Source organism: Hoplias malabaricus, chromosome 5, assembly GCF_029633855.1.
Source record: "Hoplias malabaricus isolate fHopMal1 chromosome 5, fHopMal1.hap1, whole genome shotgun sequence".
NCBI classification, from domain to species: domain Eukaryota; kingdom Metazoa; phylum Chordata; class Actinopteri; order Characiformes; family Erythrinidae; genus Hoplias; species Hoplias malabaricus.
The window spans coordinates 15,194,649-15,221,250 of NC_089804.1; the positions used below are offsets into that span (position 1 = coordinate 15,194,649).

At 44.7% G+C, this 26,602-nt stretch overlaps 1 protein-coding gene across 6 annotated transcripts in view; it reads right to left on the bottom strand.

The window, feature by feature from the left end:
* The window catches only part of rarga (retinoic acid receptor gamma a), an 86,505-nt gene that overhangs the window by 27,226 nt on the left and 32,677 nt on the right, over positions 1-26,602 (bottom strand). For 5 of the 6 annotated variants that reach the window (XM_066670595.1, XM_066670598.1, XM_066670597.1 and 2 more), the window contains one exon: positions 22,777-23,131. In XM_066670595.1, the coding sequence (XP_066526692.1) occupies positions 22,777-22,933 (157 nt within the window). In that variant the 5' untranslated portion in view covers positions 22,934-23,131. Of the gene's footprint in view, positions 1-2,634; positions 3,062-22,776; positions 23,132-26,602 lie in introns of those variants that run through there. The other variant, XM_066670599.1, reaches the window with a different exon arrangement.

A 26,602-nucleotide genomic window follows, 5' to 3' on the forward strand; every position in this document is an offset into this window, starting at 1 on the left:
ACCAACAGAAAGGCCCCTGAGATTTGGACTAAGTGAACGGTGCAGTAGCTGAAGATGGCGGCGGCGGCGGCAAAGTTCTTATCATGTGTAGACGTATCTAATAACAGCTGATAGACCTGACAATCAGAAACGATCGAGGATCAGCCGCTGGAGGACGACGACAAGCTAAAACCCCAAAGCATTTCTGTGGGTCGGGGTTCAAGAACAGTTTGAACAAAGAGCACTTGGAGTTTCTGAGATAAAGATTTCCAACATATGGAAAACAGTGCAACCATCTTGGAGGAGGTATGAACGTAAACCTTAACACGGAAGGTCTGAGTCTCATTGGCAAAGCAGCCAGAGAGGGGCTTTTTTTTTTAACGAGGGAAACTTCCTTCCTGTAGATTACAAAGACAACATTTCAGAACATGAAAAAAAAAAGGAAAAAAAAACAAGGCAGAGACAGAGCGACCAGACCATCCAAGCAGAGCCAGAGCAGGGCAGCGGCAGCAGAAGAAGAAGAAGAAGTCAGGGCTCTGAAGCCTCTTGAATAGGCCATGGACTCAGCAGCTGGTTTGGTCCTAATGAGATATCAGTCTCCGACGTCAATTCATCTACTTCACTGAGGGGGACAATCAGGCTCGGGGGCGCAAAAAAAAAAAGACGGCTGCCGAAGAGGCGGGTTGGGGTGGGGTGTGGGGTGAGACAGTCCGACCTTGTTTACAGAGGCCTGAGTGGGCACGGAGGGCTGAAACGGGACACCGCTCCGGTCCTTCCCTCGGGCCGTCCTGTGCTTTTCCCACCGCATTTCTACACCCGCGCCCCCACCTCCGCTGTTTCCTGGAACCCAAGTTAGGGAAAAAAGAAAAAGAAAAAAAGACCTTGTACTAGAGAGAAGAGCGCAGATACTTTTTCACATGCACGTGCTCCTGTGTGTTTGTTTTCTGGGCCAAAGAAAGGTATGGATTTGGTGGAAAACGCACTTCTGTACACTATACGACCTACGCCAACATGTACCACGTGTACGACTCCAAGTCCTGCCAAGGTTTCAAAACAAACCGTGTGTGTATATGTGCTTGGGTGAGTAATAGTAGCCCTGCTTAGATCCTAGAAGGGGGTTGAGCCCTGATTAATTAAATAAACAGATCTCATCGAGATGCGGGTTGTGGCGGTGCAGGAGGGGGGCAGGCGGGTTGCGGTGGAAGGCCTCGGCCGGGGCCCTGACAGGGCATCTGTCTTCATTAAAAGCGGCCCAGTGTGGCTGACAGCCACTGAAACGTTGATGTCTTTAGGATTAATGAAGACAGATGACTCTCCCTAGAGAGAGGCCAGCACCGAGGAACAAAAAAGCAGAAGGTTGGGGAAGGTTGGACAAATACAAAAAAAGAAGCTAAAAAGTGCAGCTCGCCTTCATTCTGAAGGAGCCGGACGCGGAGAGAGGCTGTTTTTCACATTTCTTGGGTTGGGTGGTGGGTGGTGGGTGGTGGTGGTGGTGGTTGTGGTGTGTGTGTTTGGGGGGGGGGGGGGTGTAGGGTGTTTCTAGGTTTGTTGGTGGCTTTCTGCATGTGTGGAAGTGTTCCCTCAAAAGACAAGGCCATTCCTTCTTTCTCCAAGCACAACCCCACCCCCTGCTAGCCTATGGAAACGGACCCCAGTTTTATCAGCCCTAAGCTGTGAGAGCGGGACGTCGGAGGAGCCAGAAGACTGTCAAAAGCCTGGAACGAAGGGAAGCAGAGGGAGAAAGAAAGAGATAGAGAGAGGGGAAAATAAGCAAGAAAGAAAGAAGGCCCCAGCCAGGCCCTTTGGCAAACTCGCACGCAATCTTTTGCAGCCTGGACGTTCCGCCTAACCCACTTATCCCGTTTTTCTATCCACTGAAAATTCCTCATTTATTTATTTACCAAAAAAAACTCGCTCCCAGTTTCCCACCACTACATGTTTCACGCAGTAGAGAATCTTTATAAACACCTCTTTCCGGTAGCTACTTTTTATTATTATTATTATTATTATTAACCCCTCCCACTCCCCCCCTCCTTCCACCACCACCCACCTTCCTTATCCCAGGATGACAAAACAGGGTCATGGACAGACATGCTGGACCTGTCCACTGCAATTGTGAAGTGAAGAAGACAAATGCAGTCTGCATGACTGGAATTACAGCAAAGTGTCAGATCCCCCTTCACCCCCCACCCCCTCCGCCCTCTACTAACTCTTGCACTCTCTCTCTCACTTTCCCTCTTACAGATTTCGCCCCTGTTTAACTTTTCAGTAGCTGATGAGGTCAAAAGCTGTGTTGCTGAAACCCGACACTCCGCTGGCCGTCCGTGGGTAAATGCTTCACACACATACACACTTCTATCTTGGCTTCAGGTGCATGTACATAACACGTACAAGCCCTAGGTTCCCTGATGTTTATAAGGGTCCCTCAAAAGCCTATGAAGGAAAGCATACAGTCCTATGGAGCACCAAAGAACACCCCCCACATACACACACACACACACAACCCGGACCAAACAGCAGTAGCCTGGCTCCTTCACGCCGCAGTCAGGGAGAAGTTGTGAAAGCCGTAAACAAGCCACTGGCAGAAGAGAGTTACAGCACAACAGAGAGAGTGTGAGACAGACAGGAGAGGGGTGTGGGGGGGGCAACACTTACACTGGACGCTGGCCGTCCCGGTCCAGGCGAAGTGGTCCAGTCCCGCAAAGAAGGGGCTCGCCTTCCTTAGCATGCAGGCACCCCGGTTGGTGACATCATATAACTGGCGGGGTCCCATCCCCAGCGCCTCCATGCAGTCGAACATGCTGCGCCCCAGACACTGTCCTAAACCTGCCTCAGCCTCGACTTTCCTCAACAGCAACAACAACAACAACTACCACCTCCCAGTGTCAAATACCCTAACTGGAGATCAGGGCAAATGCTAGCAGTTGTTGTTGCCTTCTCTTATTTTCTTGCTATTCCTCTATCTCTTCTCACTGCTGACTGCGTCTGTCTCCTTCCCCAGACTGGAATGCGGTCTCCCTCTCTCTCTCTCTCTCACTGGCTTTCTCTGTCTCTCGCTCTTGCTCTCGGTGCCCTTGGGCAAGCTGCTCTAAGTCTGCTGTAACAGACCTAAATAAGCGCTCAACATAGCACTCAGCAAAGTCCCAGCCACAGTGGAGCGAACCAACTGACTCTGCACCCGCAGAGAGGGGGGTGGAGAGGAGAGAGAGAGAGAGAGAGAGAGAGAGAGAGAGGGAGCGAGAGAGAGAGAGAGAGAGAGAGAGAGAGAGAGAGAGGAAGGCAGGGGGTAGGGGAGGGGGAGGAGATAGAGGAGGAGTAGGAGGAGGAGGAGGAGGAGGAAGGTGGGGCCAAAGCCAGTACGTTTGTGTGCATTGCGAGGCTTGCCAGCACTGATCTGGTTAGAGGACAAACTTTTATTTGATTCTCACTGGCCTCTTTCCCTTTATTCTTGGCCTTTCCTTTGTGATTCACATTTCAGCGAAGAGCACACACACAAACTCAAGCCTACACTCCCTCCCTCTCTCTTTCTCTCTCTCTCACAAACACACACACACACACACACACACACTCTGCTCAACATGCCTGTGTCTCTCCGCACCTCCCCCATTTCCCCTGTGGTAAATATGAGACACCCCCCCAAACTCTGTCTCTAATCATAACCATATTAAAGTCCAGAGTGAGTGAGAGAGTGTGTGTGAGAGAGGGACAAAGTGTGTGTGTGTGAGAGAAAGAGAGAGAGCGAGAGAGCACATTGTGCACTGAGCAGATGCCAAGGCAAAAAAAAAAAAGCCCTCTTCTTTTGTCTCCACAAAAGACAGAGAAAATGACTGATGACCACTTCTGCGGTTACTTCATTAAATATGTGGGGAAGATTCAAAACAGCCCCCTGAAGCTTTCATCTGACTTCTCTGCAGTCAGAACAGATCAGTGAACCGAATCCACACGCCCCGGGACGGTGGGCCGCCGGAGACAAACAGGGAAGGGATCTTGGCGACTGGGCAAGCATCTGACCGTGGACTAAATAAGGAATGAAAATAACTTGTAGCAGAGTCACCCCAGCGCACACCTCGAGTCAGAGGTCACCCGAGGGCCGAGACGGCGAGATATCAGGGTTACCGCGATATAACCGATACATCAGCACAGACGCCAATCAACAACAGAGGCTTTAATAACTAATAATATATAATAAACACAATATGCGGCTATTTTCCCTACACTGGCCAGCCATAACATTACATCATGGGTGGTGCTGGTACAAGTGGATCAGACACAGCAGTGCTGCGAGAGTTTTAAAACCAGTCCACCACCCAAAAAGTGACCCGTGTCCACTGATGAAGGCCTAGAGAACGACCAACACAAACTGTGCAACAGCAGATGAGCTACTGTCTCTGACTTTACCTCTATAAGGTGGACCATCGAGGTAGGAGCGTCCAACAGAGTGGAGAGTGAGTGGACACAGGGTTTAGAAACTCCAGCAGCACTGCTGTGTCTGATCCACTCGCAGCAGCGCAACACACGCTAACACACCACCACCACGCCACCGCCCACATCACACCCGCTCTGAGAGGGTCCTGTTGGGTCCTGTCCATTTACCCTGGCGTAACAGTTGTGTCAGTTAGTGCTCTCCTTCAAAAGTTATGACCAGTCCAATAGCAATATGCTAACAACTGGAAGTGTCTTGGGGGCACCCACTGGCCTTCACACTCCTAGCTGTGCATCATCATGTGATGGGGCGTCCTAACTAGCGTTGGCAGTTGGCAAAACACCAAATGAACCGCCATTATACTGCCCCTTCATTATACTATAACCTTCATATCCCACTGTACGGTGCATTAACAGGTTCATTCAGTAACTACAACGTGATACAAGCTCCAACTTCATGTTGGATAACTGTGCAGTTGTTGTGTTACTAAAATATCAATAAGGTCCCACCACTACCTTGTGCCCTGCCCAAGCCTTCCCACTCCATTCCAGCCATAAATAAACCCCACCATCAAACCACCCTCATAGGGTTAAAAAAAAAAGAAAAAAACACTAAGAAATAAATAGCTCCACTAGTGCCCATGCCAATGGCTGTCAATGGCTGAACAGCTGAGGGACAACCAGGTCTACACTAGGGTTCAAGTCCAGTTAACAGCTGAACTCCGCGCTAGAGCACAGCCCTGCTCCATCCCACCGCACACACGCAGGCATGCAAAGTTTTGACCCCCATGGCTCACCAGAAGTGGTACAGCCCGGGCTGCCTTAGAAAAAGGCACCATTTCCTGTCAATCTGTGCTGCTGCTTAGGCTCTCTCTAAACACACACGCACATACACACAATCACACACACACACACTGTTCTCCTCTTTCACAGTCATACTCTCAAAGTGAACCCTCTATTCCACAGTACGCATCCATGAAGCATCATACAGCATATGTAAGGTCTATATGTTTAGTAATTACATGTATATGATGTTGTGTATGTCATAAAGTCAATGCTTATATTGCTTTCTAACGCTGCACACCACAGTAATATAAACAAATCTCTGTCCTTATAAAGTGTGTTGTATGCGATAACGACCACCACTGCTTCTGTCAGGCGTCATATCCGCCCTGTGGCACCTCAGGAGTGCGGTCAGAAAGCCTTATGCTATAGGATTTATAGGACGTGTTACTCACTTTGCTTTTCTTTCCTTTCCTCATCTGTCTCTTTTCAGACAAACAAAAGGGAGCTTTTCTTTTTTCTCTTTTCCTCCCTCGTTCGCCGTGTCCGGGCCTGTGCTCGAGACTGGTGCTCATTAGGCTTGTTTATTGATCCTGCAGCTTTTGACTTTGTTATGGTTTTCATCTATTTTCTTTAGGCGACCCTCATACAAAGGCAGAGAGAGAGAGAGAGAGAGAGAGAGAGAATAGAAGTGGGGGGACGACAACAAGAGAGCTGCTTAATAGCCCTTTTGTTTGAGCCCATACTGAAGTACATCAGTCTTGCTCAGCTCCTTCATGCGACTTCAAGTTGGTTAAAGAGCAGATCAGAAAAGCATGTTGGTGGAGGAGCCATTTTAAGGTTCACACAGCTCCAAAAAAGTCATATGTTTCATTCAATCATTCATTGTCTGTAACCCTTATCCAGTTCAGGGTCGCGGTGGGTCCAGAGTCTACCTGGAATCATTGGGCGCAAGGTGGGAATACACCCTGGAGGGGGCGTCAGTCCTTCACAGGGCAACACAGACACACACACACTCACACCTACGGACACTTTTGAGTCACCAATCCACCTACCAACGTGTGTTTTTTTTGGACTGTGGGAGGAAACCGGAGCCCCCGGAGGAAACCCACGCAGACACAGGGAGAACACACCACACTCCTCACAGACAGTCACCTGGAGCGGGAATCGAACCCACAACCTCCAGGTTCCTGGAGCTGTGTGACTGCGACCCCTATCTGCTGCACCACCGTGCTGCCCGTCATATGTTTCATGTTTATTAAATAAATAAATAACTGAATCAGACTAGTTCCGCTTTAGCCTGGCAGTGTGGACACAAATTTACCCAATTTTTAGAAAGATGGTATAAAATGAGGATATTGCTCTAAAATAGTGAATCACCGAACACCTTTCCTTCCTCATTTCTCTTCTGCAAAGTGGAGGGATTGAGAGATTTTCCAAAGCCCCAGTAACAAGAAAAGCGTAAGCTGTGAGGTCAGCACATTTATCTTCATAGAGCTGACACATGACGAACTGCTCTTCTTCAGCTCCTGTCGTTTTCACCTTTGCGTGAGCACGTGTTTGTTTTGTCAGGACACAGGGTCAAATATATCCTCGCTGTCGGAACGAAACATTTTAGCTCTTTGTTTCTGCTGGTGTTTGAAAATACCGCCTTTTACACTCACTCACAAAATCACCCCAGACTCACTCGTATATATCAGTTGTTTACTCAGGTTTTTCACACTTGTTTACACATCTTTTGCTGTCCAATGAAACATGCATCTCTCCAAAACAGTCATTTTACGGAAGGAAATAAGCCTTAACTTTTAGTGGAAGTCAATGTAAAAAAGATATAATTCGAAGTAAATCTGGAGCATTTCTATTGGTTCATTCATCGTGATATTTACACACAACGTGAAGGACAGCTGCTGTGTTCTGATTTATATACTCATACTGACATTCTGATATTTTGCTGTTGCCATAGCGACATGATTTCACGTTGATATGTATAAATAAATAAATAATAACTACATTAAAACTTAAGTATGATTGCGTATGATGATGATGGGTTCGGTTCCCGCTCCAGGTGACTGTCTGTGAGGAGTGTGGTGTGTTCTCCCTGTGTCTGCGTGGGTTTCCTCCGGGTGACTGTCTGTGAGGAGTGTAGTGTGTTCTCCCTGTGTCTGTGTGGGTTTCCTCCGGGTGACTGTCTGTGAGGAGTGTAGTGTGTTCTCCCTGTGTCTGCGTGGGTTTCCTCCGGGTGACTGTCTGTGAGGACCGTGGTGTGTTCTCTCTGTGTCTGCGTAGGTTTCCTCTGGGTGACTGTCTGTGAGGAGTGTGGTGTGTTCTCCCTGTGTCTGCGTGGTTTTTCTCCGGGTGACTGTCTGTGAGGAGTGTGGTGTGTTCTCCCTGTGTCTGTGTGGTTTTTCTCCGGGTGACTGTCTGTGAGGAGTGTGGTGTGTTCTCCCTGTGTCTGCGTGGGTTTCCTCTGGGTGCTCCGGTCTCCTCCCACAGTCCAAAAACACATGTTGGTAGGTGGATTGGCGACTCAAAAGTGTCCGTAGGTGTGAGTGTGTGAGTGAATGTGTGTGTGTGTGTTGCCCTGTGAAGGACTGGCGCCCCCTCCAGGGTGTATTCCTGCCTTGCGCCCAATGATTCCAGGTAGGCTCTGGACCCACCACGACCCTGAACTGTATAAGGGTTACAGATAATGAATGAATGAATAAATGAACTTTTTGTGTTCAAATGTCCAACTTTACGAACAATCTTTCGTTTCTTTCCTTTTAATCCTGGACATTAGCTGCGTTTTCCTTTCTACAGTTTTCCAACAAAATCAGAACATTTGCTTTTTAAAAAACACGAAAGCACAACAGCAAAAACAGTGCACTCCACATTTTCCCCCTCTCTCTGTTTCTCTCTCTGTAATCGTAGTGTTGTTTTAAGCACGGTTCTGCATACCTAGAAGAAAAAAGGGCAGAAAGAGAAGGAAAAACAAAAGAGCAACTTGACTTGGACATTTAATCCACACCAACTTCATCGTGTGTCTGACCCGAGCCCCCACCCTCTCTCCTTCCTTCCCTGGCCAAGAGGAGTGAACTCCAGGAGAAACCCCCACTGGGCCACTAACTCCCCCCCCCCCCCACCAAACTTATCCTGCTCTCTCACTCTCTCTCTCTCTCTCTCTCTCTCTCTCTGTTTTAAACTCTCTATTGTTTTCCTCTTTCTCCTTCCCTTTCTCTGTCCTCTTTATTTCTGCTTTTGAAAGGCACTCAACACACATCTAACCCAGCTGCCTTTTATAATTTTATTTATTTTTATTTATTTTTTTTTAGGCAAAACTTTAACTCTCTCCTTTAATCTTTTCTCGACGACCAGGCTCTCCAAGTATCTCATCACCCATCCACCCGCCCTCGTTCTTTTCCCCCTTCCCTCCCTCTCCCACTCGCTCTCGTGTGACAAAACTGCAATGACAAACAGGCCCTGAACTGCAGGAAATCCATCTCACTTAGCTGGCGCTCTGTCATCTGCCCTAGACTCGCTGAGCTCAGGCCTAAAGCCCAGACTAACTGCAGAGCAACAACTGCATTCCACTCAGGTTCAACTACTGTGCGTCCCTCTGATAGAGAACAAAGATAACACACGCAGTGCATTAAAGCCCCTCGCCATGTGGATCCAAGCTACGCTGGAAAAAAAAAAAAACAAACAGAGCAGAAGTTGATGTGAAGTGCTTCAGACGTTTGAAAGAATGTCAACTATTTTGCTTTGGATTGGCTCATTTAAAGTGTTTGAGTTGAATCAAACCTTATTTACCTGCTCGTTTCCACAGTTTGGACGGATAAGCCGTGACAGAATACACTTTCAGACGTGGAGCAGGACCGAAGTTGATCCGAGGGTTAAACCGTACGCCGAAACGTAAACTACGGATTTTGCTCCTCTGAACCAAATAATTCAATTCAAAGTATTTATTTGAGTTGAAGAGGCCATGTTTTAACGGTGTACACTGTGAGACCTCACCCAGGACCGTGTTTGAAAGACTGAAGTGGTGGGAAATATTGATTTTCTTGATCTAAACTTAAACTAAACTGGTACAAATGCAAATAAACAAAAAAAATGAAGCACACATAAGCCTTTTTCAGGCCATTTTCTAAAATGTAGAGCAGCGGTGGGATGCTTTACTACCTTTTCTCAGTGTAAAAATACATCACTAGCAAACTCTTCTAATGTAATAATGACAAATATTTCAGCTTGGCTTCTTCCAGACAAGTCTTTACAGTAGATTCAGGAAAAAGTCTGGGACGATTCGATGGCCACATCTTCAGTGAGGTCAGGTAATTTTTGGTGGAATTTCTTTTCTAGATCACAAACATTACTCATCAGCTCGTCATCAAAGAAAGGGGAGGGGTGTGTGGGAATGTCCCACGTTAGCGTATGCTAGTCATTGAACATGGTGATTATAGGCTCATGTGCAGCTGCTCCGGAGCATCTGGTTTTACAAGCTGTGGGTGCACTTTGACAAAGTGAAAACAACTGATTGTGAGGGGTGTCTACAAATATTTGGACAGTATGTACATGGGTTACGTGGTGGGGACTATCTTGTGGTACCTACAAAGCATGTTAGCATGTTTTAGTCCCTACAATGCGACTGTGTATTGTACACTGAACCACACAAATCACACTTCTCTAGCAAAGCAGGCCCTAACTCGGGTGTATACACACACACACACACACACACACACACACACACACAGACCACAACTCTCATTAACCCCTGCATACACCAGCAATGCTGTCACTCAGAGCAAATATATTCTAGAAACTCCTGCATGTGTGTGTGTGTGTGTGTGTGTGTGTATACACCCGAGTTAGGGCCTGCTTTGCTAGAGAAGTGTGATTTGTGTGGTTCAGTGTACATGGTGCTGTTCTCTTGATGCAGTTATTTCACATTGACTGTTGTTTACAGGCTCTCTGTGGTACTCTAACAAACCCAATCTATGGGCAACGCCCCAGCCGTCAAACGTTTGGGCACACCCTTGGGTTTAATCCTGTTATTCATAATATACATCATCTACTTTTTATTTTCATTTGAAAGTTAAAGGTGATGTTCAGCACATTAAATAATAATAATGATATTAATATTAATAAAACACTCTGAAGATGTTTCCTCACCACAGAACTGCTAGTTCTCAAGTCTGCTTGTGTTTACGAAGCTCCAGTTTCTATAAATGGGTAAAAAAACAATGTGTCTCAGTCCGGTGTGCTAGGCTAGACAGCGGGGAGAATGGCAAACGTTGAAAAGCACGAACCAAGACGCTGATATTGCTCTATTCCTGCTCCATAGGTGGGTGATATTGACTTATTTTTACTGTTTGTGATCACTTAAGGTTCACATGCTACTTAAAACAAGTTAGTTTTGTGGTAATTCTAACAGTGAATAAAAACATACAGACTTCAGTCACGTGCAAGCAGTAGTGTTTTTCTCAAATACAGTGGAACCTCTACTAACGAACGCCTATACTAACGAACTTCCCAAGATACGAACCGGGCATTTGAATATTTTTTGCCTCCACCAAAGAACCACGAACTCTAGAAACGAATCCGAGTCTCCGCCGAGACTTTTTAAATGGAGAAAACTGACTCGAGAAATGAACTTTTCTACTTACGAACAGGGTCACGGAACGGATCAAGTTCGTAAGTAGAGGTTCCACTGTATATCGTTCTATCACATTTCCCTACAATCGTAGACATTACCTTTAACGTTACAGGCCACATTTGTTTGCATATTTGTATATCCAAGTGTACTATGTAGTCAAAGGTTTGGGAACCCAGTGCTCGGTCCTCTTCGGAATTTTACAAAATTTACATAAAGTTAATGAAGACAAAGATTTAAAAATCACTGCTTTCAGTAATTACTTGCATGTCCCTATTGTCCCACCTTTCCAGGTAAAAGGACAGTGTCGTGAAAGTACGACCCCCAAAACACGCTGCATATTGTCCACTTTTTTCAGTGAAGGCAACTGTCCTTCCACTTCTCTGTCTCCGGACACATTCCCATGACAATCTCCCCTCATCAATCACCTCTTGCACAGACAATGCCGGCAGACACATGTTCCATCTCGGAGAGGACATGTAATCTCCTGCTGCCATCTGATTCCTGTTAGCAGTAGATCTGCCTGTGAGCCTTTAGGTGTCAGTGCGAGGAGAAGTCGAGAAAGTGCAAGGCATTCTGGGACGCTCTCTGCGCGCACGAGGAGCCGGGTGTCACATGTTCTTCCCTCAAAAAACGAAAAAAAGAACAGGCCCCCAGTACAAGCCCATGTTTTATCAGTGCTGGCCATCTATCAAACTCCAGCTCTCTGCAACTCTGTCAAGCTTTTCTCTCTCGCTCTAATGCTCAGTCTCTTTCAATATCTCTCGCTCAATCACATGACTAAAAAAGTAAAAGTTCAGCTTCACAGGAAAAGGACAATTATAGACCATACCTGGTTTAAAAAAAACATTTGAAAATCGCTGTTTATCCAAAGCCCTCAGTGAATTCAGTTCCTTTAACGTGTAACAGTCTCTGACGCAGGTGTTCAGCTGCGATATCTCCATTCAATTGCACTGACCAATAGAATAGGAACATCAATGCCAGGTAGGTTTAAAATTGTTTTATATTAATATTTTTATTATATCATCATTATTTAAATAGATTAAAACAAATAACAAATTGAGCACAAAATAATAAACTGTAAGATTAATTTAGATTAATCCCAATGTCCCTTCTTAAGACTAAATTTAAACGAATATTAAATTACTGATTAAAAGATGTTCAAATTCTAGTACTTGTATTTTTAAGAGGGAGATAAATATGTAATGTCATATGCATGAATTAGTATAATATCTCAGTGTATTATTGATGATTTTTGAATTAGAATTTCTTAATTTGCCAAGTAAAAGTTTTAGCGCAAGCTTTAGCATCAAACACAAAAGCCTTAATAGAGAGCATTAACATCCCAGTAAACATTTAGCCGTTGATTCAACGTTGAAATAACGTAATGACTGCCGTCTAATCAACGTTCTCTTAAGGTTGAAAATGAAAGTTGAAAAGACGTCCAAATACAGACATTGAAAAGACGACTTTTAGACGTATTTTGGACGTCCATTGACGTTATTAATTGGTCCCGAAATAAATTACTTGTATAAAACGCGTTTTGGACATCCACTGACGTTATCGATTGGTCACCACTTAACTAACTTATTAAGAAGGATTTTGGACGTCCATTGACGTTTAAAATATGTCCTTAACGGACAGACTATTTTTAGACCTATTTTGAACGTCCAGGGACGTTCCTTGTTTACTGGGATATGTGCACAGTATGCAAATTCTTCTAATCCACAAAGAAATTATTTCACAATATCTATGTAAATTTACATTTTGGTCTTTTAAATGTACTTTACATTATCCTGTCTGGATACTGAAAAACTGCAACATAATTCACTTTAAAAAAATATTATAGTGACCTGTGTCATGAAAACATTCTTAAAACATTAGTATCTCCACAACTCAGTGAGCCAGCTTTGCTCTGGAGACTAAAATGATATATTTAGCTGTCTAAACACAAGCAGAGTCATTTCATCACCATTTCTTCCTCACTAGCTCTAAATAAACAGTTATCATGTTAAAGTTCTCTGTCAGGAGACTTTATAAACATCTTTATGCCTGTGTTTATGTTGTTGTTAGCTGATGCTAATAAGCTAGTTAGCACTCACAATCACTCCACTCTGTTCAAAACACTTTACTGACATTATTTAGCGTCAATCACTTTATAGTGACCTCTGTGTAACCTCAGGTGTTATTTTTGTTAAATATTTTTATTATTTGCTAACTGCTAAGTTAGCTCATAGGCTAAAGCTCCAGACAGATTAATCCACTGCTGAGCAATACACAAGTTACCCACACTATTCAACCCAAATAAGTTTGCTGCACTATATGCTACACTTACTTTTTATACACTGCTTCCTTTAGGTGGTGGAGCAGTTGAACTGTTCTCTGGAGTGAGGGCGCTCAACCTGATATCACTGGATGAGTTGGAGTGATGTTTGTGATCCAGAACAGTAATGGATCTCACGAATGCTCTCATGAGTGAATGCAATCAAATCCTCACAGCAATATTCCAACTTCTAGTGTGAAACCATACAGAATTATTACCACTTTTGCCAACAATGGGCTATTAAATACAGAAAGCACAGATGGCATCCTAGCAGTGACATTAGTGTTTTAGCGTTCTTCTACATTCGCCAGATACAATAACAATACCTCTGAGTACTTAAGACCTTTTCAGAATTTCCTGCCACCTTCAAGCTGTCACCAGAAGTGGGGTTTTCTTGGTCTTTAAAGCAGGAAATCTCACCCTCAAGACTATTGTGACACTACTTTAGCACACAAGAAGGAAAGTTTACTACAGATGAAGGTGTGGTTACATTTGTAATCCTGGCTGGAATGTCCCTCTAAGGAGAGAAATGGGTGAGTTAGACACTGTTTGACTGACACTGCTCTAAAGGGAAGCCATTTGAAGATCGAAACACAACAACAAGCCCAGCTGGCAGAATAGCCCACCATTCTTAGCATTGTAGGTCAAGATTGATCAAACTTGAAGCTCCGCCCCTCTCTTGTGGACATTATTAGGTCATTGTTCTGCACATGCCCAGTCTTGTCTGGTGGAAACTCAAACACTCCTCCCACACTCAATGCTAGTTTCTTTATCATAATCTGTCATCAAGCTAAGACACCAGTGGCCTAGCATAGTCACTGCATCCAAATACTTGAAACCACATCCTACTGCATGCTCTCTCTCTATCTCTCTCTCTCTCTTTTTTCCTCTGGAATGGTGGGAGAGAAATAGGATATCCACAAAATGACTGCAGAAGGGTGGAAAGGGTGGAAAAGAGCAGCATAAGCCACAAGATTTTGAGGGATAGCATCAGAGGAGCATAGATTCCATTTGCTAATAATTTGAGAAAATTCCCTCTCTGAGCTCTTAATTGCCTGGCAGTGAGAACGCGAGCTTGCATGTCTCTTTGTTTTTCTTTTTCTTTTTTTTCCCCTTCTCTCTCCCCCCTCCGCCCCCTCAAGCTCAGGCCACGCCAAGTCTCTTAAAAACAGGCAAATGTGAGAGATAGCCCAGGCCAGAGTAAAACAAAGCCGCCAAGAAACCTCACAGACACTGAGGGATCAAGCTCAGTTGTATGAAGACTGTACTTCCACCAAGACCAGGATCAGTAAATATCTTAGTCTGACTCCACAGTACTGCAGAGATGTGCAATCTGAGAAGTCGTTATTTATGTACTGTGTAATTATGATACGTATCATGGCTATCTTCAACACAATTGCATCTATCATAAATCAATTTAGATTAGGCCCAGAGACCCTGTAAACAATAACAAGCTGTGTATAGTAACAAGCAGCTGGCTCTCAGCCCATTATGACCTCAGTGCACTGTGACATCAGCCCACTATGACATCATCTGACATTATTAGCATATGTACATACTATCTGATTCCACTTCCAGTTTTATTATTCAGCAGTTAATTCTGAGCTCATGATCTGATTGGTCGAGGAGTGTTTATCCACAGTAACACTGAGTGTGCTAACTGCAAGTGACACAACTGAGGGACAAAGTCAAAAACGTATGCTCCCATTATTTTCTACACAGCTGATTGGGCTTCTAAATCATTTACATTCTAGTGTCTAACAGCTGTTGGAATACAACTGCAGCATAATTTAAGACGGAATGGCATATTTTTGCTGAACAATTGTACAAAAGCAAAAGAGCACTTGCGTTGTCTAATTGTTCTAACGCTTGAATGGAACATTTGTGCGAACGCTGACTCAAATTTGTTTGTTCACAAACCTCAGGTAAACTAAAACATACCATATTTAAAAGTCTCCTATACAAATCAAAGTTCTGCTTACACTCTCAAAAATAAAACTGCTGCAAACGGTTCTTTGAATGGTGCCATCAAAGAACCACTTTTGGTTCCATAAAGAACCATTTAAATGGGCAAAGGACCCTAAAAGGGATCTGTGGCATTGCTCCAAGAACCCTTTGTAGCACCTTTATTTTTTAGATTGTGTGTGCAGTTTTACTGTGGGTTCCTGGACTCTTCCTCTTTTTTGGCTGACCGTACCTTAAGCCTGGGCAGGGTCCAGATGAGGGCAAGCTAAAGGGCATTATGCTCCGGCCACCAACAATGAGGATGAATCACCTCGAGTGTCACGTCTTGATTGCATTGTTTCCTGCAGCAACAATTTATTAGTCAAGACTTCAAAGAAACAGGCGAGCGCATTGGGCAAGGCATCAAGGGCCTGCATGCCTTATTCATTCAGTATGAAACTGAACAGAGCTGTTTACAATAGGAGCTTTTAACAAAAAAAAAAAAAAAAAAGGAAAAAAGAAAAAGAAAAAAGAAAAACGTTGGTTCAATTCCCGGCTTTAGGCTGTGGCGAAAAGGATGAAAGTGAAGGTGGAAACAGGAAATGATGAACCATCTTCAGGCCTATGAGGAAGTGTCCAGAGCTCAAGCACATACATTGCTTTCATTCCATTTCTCTCTCTCTCTCTCTGCATTGGTCCTGAAACCCAATACTTCAACTGAAACTTTTCAGAGAATAAATAATCATGGCCAGCAAGCTATTCGCACTCAGGCCCTTAACCGCCACTCTCCTACTCCCCCTACTCCACCTTTTAAACACTCGCTTCCCAGTCCCCTATTTTTCCCTCTGCCTTAGACTGATTCCCACCAAGAAAAAAAAGTACAGATCAGCATGTGTGGGTGGGTGTGTGTGGGTGTGTGAGTATGTGGCAATGTGGGAGGAGACAGCGAGGGAGAGAGAGGCAACGCGACTCATCACTAGGTGTGTTTTTAATTATGTAACTGCGTACTTCTTCTGTTGATGCTTTTGAGGTCTTTTCAAGTCTTGGCTTTGTGGTCTGGACGAGTATGTGTGTGTGTGTGTGTGTCTGAATGTGTCCATGCATGCAGATTTTTTTATGCATAGCAAAGCAATTATACCACTTCATTCCTGTGGGGGCAGCCTTAATCTAAATGTGAGTCCCCAACCCCCTGCCCCCCCTCCTCTTTTTTCCCTGGGCAACAAGCTGGAACACGAGCATCATTCCTTCAACACTTAGCAACATGCTCTTTCCAACAAAGGGTTCTAGGAAAAGGTTTTCACTGGTAGAGAATCTATATTTTATGTTATATTCATTCCTATCAACCAGAGGATTAGACACAGCAGTGCTACTGGAGTTCTTAATATCACTGTGTCCACTAGACTCACCTACCTTGTTTGTTTACTTAGATGTAAAGCTAGAGATAGTACCTCTGTATCTGTTGCTGCACAGTTTGTGTTGATTGCCTTCAGGGTGAAAGGGTATGCAACGTATGCAGAGCAACAGCTGGACTACAGGCTGTAATTTGAGAACTACATGGTGCTTGTGTATAGGTGGTCATTCATTCATTCATTCATTCATTATCTGTAAGGCGATCAGAGGGCGACACACACTCACATATTCACTCACACACACCTACGGACACTTTTGAGTCGCCAATCCACCTACCAACATGTGTTTTTGGACTGTGGGAGGAAACCGGAGCACCCGGAGGAAACCCACGCGGACACAGGGAGAACACACCACACTCATCACAGACAGTCACCCGGAGGAAACCCACGCAGACACAGAGAGAACACACCACACTCCTCACAGACAGTCACCCGGAGGAAACCCACGCAGACACAGGGAGAACACACCACATTCCTCACAGACAGTCACCCGGAGGAAACCCACGCAGACACAGGGAGAACACACCACACTCCTCACAGACAGTCACCCGGAGGAAACCCACGCGGACACAGGGAGAACACACCACACTCCTCACAGACAATCACCCGGAGGAAACCCACGCAGACACAGGGAGAACACACCACACTCCTCACAGACAGTCACCCGGAGCGGGAATCGAACCCACAACAGGCCCCTGGAGCTGTGTGACTGCGACACCACCTTCTGCACCAAGGTGGTCATGTTATGGCTAAATAAACTAAAATATACACATTTTATTTGATAAATAATTTTTAAAATATATATATAAAAAAAAAAAAAGTAATGACGACCGAAAGAAGTCACAGTCACAGTAAGGAGTCTGGACGCTCAGGGAAGGAGCAGCTCTGTGCAGTATATCCCAGTTAGGCCCATGGGTCTCAGTGCATATGAAGGAAATGAGAGAACAGCTTTTCAAAACAAGAGCGCGCTGAAACTTTTGCGGGAGTGTTTCAGGGCTCAGTGCAGATGTTATCACCCGGTAAGTGCCGCTAATGTGCTTCTAGTTGTTTGGTGAAAGGCCTTTGGTTAATGACAGGGATCAGCTGATAACCGGACAGGGGTTTGGAGGGTATTTGCTGGGGCTCACACGCGGAGTGGATCTGTATTCATACGCACTCCACACCGAAGAATTACAGCTAAATCACTGGTGTCAAACACGAATACAGTTCTTCTCCAGCCCACCAGATCATGTTATAACCCAGTATCTAGACTCCAAAATCCTCTTGTTGACCGTAACTGACCAATGCTTGAACAATCACTGCCTAGCAACTGCCTCTAAGCACTACTTCTCCAAACAAGTGAATCAACATCTTGGTAAAAGGAGTCTGGGTTACTGTATGTGCTAACACCCATTGCAATATAATGTGAAACCATAAATAAACAGCCCTTATGTGTAACATGATAACAGCTGTAGGCCTCAGCTCTGGAAATGACAATGTCTGCTATAAATTGGGCTCAGTAGCCCTATGGTCATCTTCCAAGCGTACACCTTACAGCTGTATCCATCTAGATACCACTGAGAGAGAGATTGGGCCTAGATAAGATCAGATAAGTGCAATACTCCAGTGTAAACAGAGAACACAACGTACATGTTTGTAAGAGTTTAAATAGGAAATGGTGGTTAGAAGTTAGGAAATCTAACCAAACAATGCAGTAGAAATAGAGATTTATAACCCTGCCGCGCTATCTGGTGGAAAAAACACACCTACAGTTGAGGAATGGTTGCAGCCCGACTGGAAGCAGGTAGAGATGTGTGTGCCAATGCGGAGGACAGTGGGGGGAGCTCAAACCTGTCGGCACAGCTGCACAAAGGCAAGAGCATGTCTATACTCTGCAGGCAATTACACACAAGCCTAGAAAAGAATGCTGAAGTTACACACACACACACACATTTTGAAACAGGCTCCTCTTTGCACTGGGCCCATTATGAGCCGGGGATTTTTGCAGTCTGGCCAACAGACAGCTTTGACAACAATGAGGAGGCCTGTTAAACCCAAGTCCTTCAAACGCAAAAAGGCAACGGCCGGGGCCAAGGCACCGCACTGGCAATGTGTCAGTAAAACAACTTGTGACATGTCTGTCTAAAAAGAATGTCAAACGCCATTCCCCCCAAAACGAGTAGAGCGCCAGCCGCCACTGGCTCCAGCTCTCCATTCAATACCCCCACAGGGGTGGCCTGGGTAAATGAGCCCCTCCAGCCTCAGACTGAGGAAACTGCATGTATATATTTACCCACACACACACACACACACACACAAACACATGGTGTGGTTAAATTCTTAATAAATCGTGAAGCAATGTCTCATTTCAATTATCAGATAATGACATTAAAAAAAACTACCATTATTTTAGCTCTCGTAAATAATGAATGAATTAACATTACTCAGGGTGCATTAATTAAAGTTCATTTAAGACAGCCTTAAGCATTCATTCATATTCCACTTAATTCTAAATTGTATTTACAGTATAGAAACAGAAACGTCAGTTATAAAAATGACCTGAATCATTCATTCATTCATTCATTGTCTGTAACCCTTATCCAGTTCAGGGTTGCTGTGGGTCCAGAGTCTACCTGGAATCATTGGGCGCAAGGCGGGAATACACCCTGGAGGGGGCGCTAGTCCTTCACAGGGCAACACAGACACACGCACAGGTTGCCAATCCACCTATCAATGTGTGTTTTTGGACATGTGTGAGGAGTGTGGTGTGTTCTCCCTGTGTCTGCGTGGGTTTCCTCCGGGTGACTGTCTGTGAGGAGTGTGGTGTGTTCTCCCTGTGTCTGCGTGGGTTTCCTCCGGGTGACTGTCTGTGAGGAGTGTGGTGTGTTCTCCCTGTGTCTGCGTGGGTTTCCTCCGGGTGACTGTCTGTGAGGAGTGTGGTGTGTTCTCCCTGTGCCTGCGTGGGTTTCCTCCGGGTGACTGTCTGTGAGGAGTGTGTTGTGTTCTCTCTGTGTCTGCGTGGCTTTCCTCCGGGTGACTGTCTGTGATGAGTGTGGTGTGTTCTCCCTGTGTCTGTGTGGGTTTCCTCCGGGTGCTCCGCTTTCCTCCCACAGTCCAAAAACACACGTTGGTAGGTGGATTGGCGACTCAAAAAGTGTCCGTAGGTGTGAGTGTGTGAGTGAATGTGTGTGTGTCTGTGTTGCCCTGTGAAGGACTGGCGCCCCCTCCAGGGTGTATTCCCGCCTTGCGCCCAATGATTCCAGGTAGACTCTGGACCCACCGCGACCCTGGACTGGATAAGGGTTACAGATAATGAATGAATGAATGAATGAAGGAAGTAAAAAAATATTAATAAAATCAGTGAATCAGAATAACTCTACAGTTCTGATCCATGTGTTTGAAGGAACCATCCCAGGGACAGTGAATGTTCCCAGTTCACTTTTCGGAGGTTTTACAAAGGCTTTTTTTTAACAACATCTGAAAAACGTCTGCAACACTAACTACAGACTACAGAAATGCAGAGGCCTCTGTTTTTATGTAAGAACTACATAAGAGTTTTTGTGCTTGGTTCTGAACTGAAATGTCTTCGAAACAAGGTCAGATCTCTTAGAGACATGGACAAAGATTATCACTGTGTAAATAATCCCACCCACAACAGACCTCATCAGAGCCAAAAAATCAGATGCAGCACGCTGAGATGAGATCATCTGCTAATTCACTCCATTTATCAGGGTTCAAAAAGAATCGGCCTTGTTTATTTGTGTTTCTTTATGGAAAATAAGCCAAAATTCTTGAGCCAAATCCAGCATTCGGCCCGACAGCCGGCTTCAAGGTGGACTTGCCCATTTTGGACATTTGTACAAATGTTTCTCAGCGTCTTTTTTTTTTCCTGAGTGCCCCTAGCTTTTTTGAGCTTTTTTGGCAGTCCCTAAAAAACAGTGAAGTATGTTTTTAATTTTCAAGAGAGGGAGACAGAGAGGCTCTGTTGGTGTGTGTGTGTGTTTTCATAGCAGGGTGTGTTCTTGGATTCCGCCACACTAGGACGTCACCCCAGGTGCTCACACCACACACACACACACACACACACACACTTACTCCTCCCCCTGCCTCTTTCACTCTCTCTCTCTCTCTCTCTCTCTCTCTATGTCTCTTACCCTCTGTAAATAAATACCTACAGGATTAAGGCTGGCAGTACGGGGGTGGTTGTGGTGGGGGGGGGGCGTACTGATTGACATCTGAAAGGTTTGGAGTGCTGTTGAGGCACGCTGAAGACGGAGAGACACCAGAAAAAACCGAGTGTATGCCTAAGCACAGTGGAGAGCAAAACTCATTGTCTTTTTTTTTCTCAGTTGTCGCCACCCACACTCACACTCCTCATTGAGTCGTCACCCCCCCCTCACCCCCACCACCCACAAAACACCCAGATAAGATTTCAAATGACTGTGGCTTACTTATACCCCGCAGCCGCCCACCCTCTGGCCACAATATCTCAATGAGCACCCCCCCCCTTCTCCATTTACCGTACCCCAACCCCCCCAAATACCTTCAAGGGTTCACTACACCTGTGCAGGTAAGCACCCAACCCACCCCCAATGCATCAAACCCATCAAACCAACTCCCCATCACGTGGTAAAAGATAATCATTGCTTAGGAAAGCTTGTTATTATTCTGGAATGCTTTCAGACGATAAAAAAAGGCAAGAGCCGGCTATTAAAACAAAATGTGTTTGCACACTTAAAAAAAACCAGTTTCAGCACAACTGTTTCCTTCTTTTCTCTCTCTCTCTCTCTCTCCCATACCCTCCCTTTCTTTCCTTAAAGCGAGTGTGAAATTCAGAGTGCAACAGCGCCCCCTAGGACCTCACAGCCGAGCCGCTTTCAGTGAGGAAGGGTCAAACAGTGCAGTACTGTTCCTGACAGTGCATTGTGGGTGGTGTATCATGCCCTATACGTTTCTCAGTGTGTCCTTAAAGTTTGTTTGTCCAGTGTTTCAACGGGACATTTGCTTCTTATTTTTCTGCTGCAGTAGAAGTCTCTCCTCCTCTGAGAAGGCGGTACACTGGATGCTGGAACACTGCTGTGAGGATATGATAGCAGAGAGCTGTAGTCAGGTTGTTGGATCATTATTGGATACTGACTGGAGCTCTCCCATTCCAAACAGTCCAAAAGCTCCACAGCTTATGGGCCCTTTAAAAAACAAGCCGTGTGCCGGGCACATGAAGGAAGTCCCCCTGCACTCACAACCCAAACACTCCTTAAAGAATGATCTGCTCTTTAAAGCTGGTCCATACAGGCTACATCTGCTATTACAGTGGCTGCCAATATTGACCCTGGGGTCTGGACATCACGGTGTTTACTCTGGTGCCAGAAGGCTTTGTTTACACTGCAGGGAAAATCAGATTTGTCTCTTAAATCTGATTTTGACACCTAGGGTCCACATTCGGACCATCCAATTTGGTCCAGATTGGTTGCCATGACAACAACAGTGCCATGAGCACACTGAGGTTCTGCCCTTGAATGACCAAAGAAAGTAAAAACCAAAACGTGGAACTGAAACTGGTCAAAGAGAGTTGGACATAAAGAGGTTTGATCTGAATGAGACATCAGACATTTACGGATCTAGCGCCGTGCTTGTGAAGAGAGGAGGAGGAGCTGTCGTCTTACCCACCATTAAAGCAAGGTCAGTCCTGTTGTGTTGCACTCCCAGCCCTGAATAACTGACACATCAGCGGGATGGAACTACTTCCTCTATTCTGAAACCATGCTGAACTTCCTATAAGGTGTATTAATGTTTTTTTCCCTTCTGATATTTAATACAGTATCCAGGATCAACGCCAGCTCTCAATTGAGCTTTGAACTGTTTCCAAAATAATCAGAAGTAAATCAGATCACTGTCATATATTTACACCCTGCAAAGCCCACATCCATGAGCTCAAAGAAGCAATGGGTCATTTTCTCCAGTGACTTTTCTTCACATCATTAAACAGACATTAAATGCTACATTTCCTTTGGGATTAAAGTCTCTCTCTCTCTCAGGGATTCTACATATTTTCAGCATGGCTGCCCCCATGTGGGGGGACCCTTTCTATGAAGCATAAACAAGTTCATACAGAGGTTGCAAAGAAATGTTGTAATTTATCTCATATAAGAAACACATTACAAAACAAAAATGTAAAAAATAATAAATAATAATAAATCAGCTCAAGTCCGTAGAAATGTGGACCAGACATGGGTCATGGAAACGGGATCGATAGAGCGATAGATAGAGAGAGAGAGAAAAGGATAAAGAAAGATAGGGGTTACTGTACTCACACAAGGCCGCCATCTCTTTGGGAAGGTCCGCCCCAAAGCGTCCAAACAGGCTGCTATTGGCCATCAGGTCAAAGGGGGAGTGGCTGCGCATGGAGTTGAAGGCAAAGGGGTAGACGGCGGGCGGGAAGCCGGGCATGTGGCTGCGGTTGGTTGCCATGGCGACGGCGCAGGCCGAGGCTCTGGTCGGCTGGCCCTGTGGTCCCGGCCAAGCTGCCAGGGTTGGTGATGGGGTTTACACTCTCACACACACTTACACACACACACACACACACACACACACACACAGAGACACACTCACAATGCTGATCCAAACTGCTCCCCAGCCTGGTGCAGTTACAACTCACAGCCAAAGGACCTGCAGCAGAATAAACAGGTTGTGATTAGAACATTGCTGTGAGGATTTGATAGCATTACTGGTGTCCCAGGGGCCGAGGGTGGAGGGACTGGGGTTATATCCCTGTAACTGAACCCTGGCACTGTATGTAGTGACACGAGACTCACGTGCAGCTTTTCCAGGAGCATCCCATTTCATTTCATTTAATACTTTTATAAAAGCTACATATTACAGTGGATGTATTTACTGCTAATAATAATAATATTTGGAAATATATCACATAGTGCCTTCCTGAATAAACACAACTACCACCCCTCTGACTTGTGACTTATGAACATTTTGTAGCTGACAAACCTTAAGTGACTACAGTAATTAATAACAATCTTAAATACTTTGAAGTCTGTAACAATAATAATAACAAAATATACTGTTGCATTATTTTTTTGATCTGTTAATTAACTCACTTATGTACTTATATACATACTCCACTGTATACTCATTCACTCACTCATTCAACTGTATAATCACCCTCTTGCTTAGTCATTCACACACCCACTCACTCATCCACTCACTCATCCACTCACTCACTCATTCAACTGTATAACCACCGTCTTTCTTAGTCTTTCACTCATCCACTCACTCATTCAACTGTATAATCACTCACTCATTCAACTGTATAACCACCGTCTTTCTTAGTCTTTCACTCATCCACTCACTCATTCAACTGTATAATCACTCACTCATTCAACTGTATAACCACCGTCTTTCTTAGTCTTTCACTCATCCACTCACTCATTCAACTGTATAATCACTCACTCATTCAACTGTATAACCACCGTCTTTCTTAGTCTTTCACTCATCCACTCACTCATTCAAATGTATAATCACTCACTCATTCAACTGTATAACCACCGTCTTTCACTCATCCACTCACTCACTCATTCAACGGGATAATCACTCACTCACTCAACTGTATAATCACTCATTCATTCAACTGCATAACCACCGTCTTTCTTAGTCTTTCACTCATCCACTCACTCACTCATTCATTCAACTGTATACTCACTCACTCACTCACTTACTCACTCATTCAACTGTATAATCATCCTCTTTCTTATTCTTTCACTCATCCACTCACTTACTCACTCATTCAACTCTATAATCACTCACTCACTCACTCAACTGTATAATCACTCACTCATTTAACTGTATAATCACTCACTCACTCATTCAACTGTATAATCACTCACTCACTCAACTGTATAATCACTCACTCACTCATTCAACTGTATAATCACCGTCTTGCTTATTCATTCACTCATCCACTCACTCACTTAATCACTCACTCATTCAACTGTATAATCACTCACTCACTCATTCAACTGTATAATCACTCACTCACTCATTCATTCAACTGTATAATCACTCACTCACTCACTCACTCAACTGTATAATCACTCACTCATTCATTCAACTGTATAATCACTTACTCACTCACTCATTCATTCAACTGTATAATCACCGTCTTGCTTATTCATTCACTCATCCACTCACTCACTCAACTGTATAATCACTCAGTCACTAAGTCACTCACTCACTCGCAGAAGATTGGTGCTCTTTCTGACATACAGCACACATCTGGGAACGCTACTGTGCCTTGCATCAAACTCACTGTGTGTCCTTGTTTTTACGATCCACTGATATTAATAATTGATGTTTAATATTGACCCATGATATAGGTCAACCGATAAATTGGTCAGGCCCTAGTAGAGAGTGTGTGTGTGTTTGTGTGTGTATGTATTGAGGGCATGAGGTACAAAACGTACCAGAGAAAGAAGGCGAAGTGTAGGAGCGATGAAAATGAAAGAGGCAGAGCAAGGGAAAAAACGAACGAGGGAGGGGAAAGGAAAATAAGAGAGTGGTTAGGAGAGAGAGAGAGAGAGAGAGAGAGAGAGAGAGAGAGCTGCTCTTGTTTCTGCCATTTTTGAAAGGCGTCCAGACTTTTGCAGTGCTTCCAGGCTATGCCATATGATTTAAATCACCAGAAACTCCACAAGAAAGGGCCCCTCTGTTTGCGCTGCCAGGCCCAGCTCAGGCTCAGCTCAGGCAGCCAGGCTCCAGGCTCCGGGCCCTAAACTGCCCCACACTCACCCCAGTCCCCCGGGGGCCAGGGGCCCAGACACAGAGAGAGAGAAGGAGGGGGAGAGAGAGAGAGAGAGAGAGAGAGAGAGAGAGAGATGAATGCCAAAAGAAGGAGGTACTTCTATTTTGCTGAATCAAATTCATTTTTTTATTCAACCAAATTAGTCCCTGTCGTATCTTGATATGTGCACCATTTATGTTAATACCAACGTTTTTCCAACACTGTGATTCTAAATCTACCACCAGTATCTAAACAAACACGCCTCATTCTGTCCAATGCTGTGATACTAGTGAATGGATTTAACTTACCAGGAGGCCAGTCTAGGTCAGATGCTAAAGATACATTCACATCCTCACTGATGTTCTCCTCCTTATCCTAGCTGTTAACATCTGTTCCAAGCCACATGGATGCTCTTGAATAAACAGCCTCTCTAATCTTGGGCTTTTGAAAGTTATTCCAAGAGAAACGGCAGGGTACAGCACCACCTCTGAGCATCCTTTAACCCAAAGAAGTCTTACAGACTTCGGTGTTTACTAGAAAATATGGACTCTACACCCTTCGGACTGTGAGGTCTGAAAACCCAGGGATGGCGGTTTTTGGTAGTTTTGGAGTTGTGGGAACACAACAAAATGCCTTAAAACTGGACTGTCCTTTTTGTTTTGGTTTGTACGGAAACTAAAACACCTGCGAATAGAAGCTGACAGAAGTGTGAACCCCGAGATGTTTTTTTTTCCCTGTAAAAATCAGTGATGATGCTGTTACATTAGCAGCAAAACGACTGTTGTGTTTCTTTGAACTGCTTTTGTCATTGTGCTAAAAGTCATAATGAATGGACCAATAGAAGCAGTCCATTAGGACTTTGTTATTTTGTATACTGTTGCATTTTCAGATATTTATGTTACATGAAATGGGGAAACAATATGACTACACGTATACAAGCACACGCCACGCTCATGAGGTTTAATTCCAAGTTGACAATGAAGTCAAGACAATGTCTTTCTCATCTAATTTAATGTAATAATGAACCAATGAAAGACTCAGGCTTCAAAACCCCAAACCCAGCCCCTCAGGGACCTCCACCCCCTGGCTCTGTACTGTCCCGTCCCATTTTGGCTTCTCTGAGTGAGTGAGGGACTGCCGGCCCATTCTTTATATGTGGGTTTCTTTATTTGATTTGATTTTTTTTTTTCTGTCAACCCACCGAGCCAAAGAATTTTCTGGAAATGCTGTGGCTTTTAAAGCAGGGGGAGGTGGTGAGTAGAGAAGGGGAGAAAGCAGGGAAAAATCCTGCTAACAAATCAGACATAAACAAAGCCCTGAACTTACGGATCGGCCGCAGGGAGCAGCAC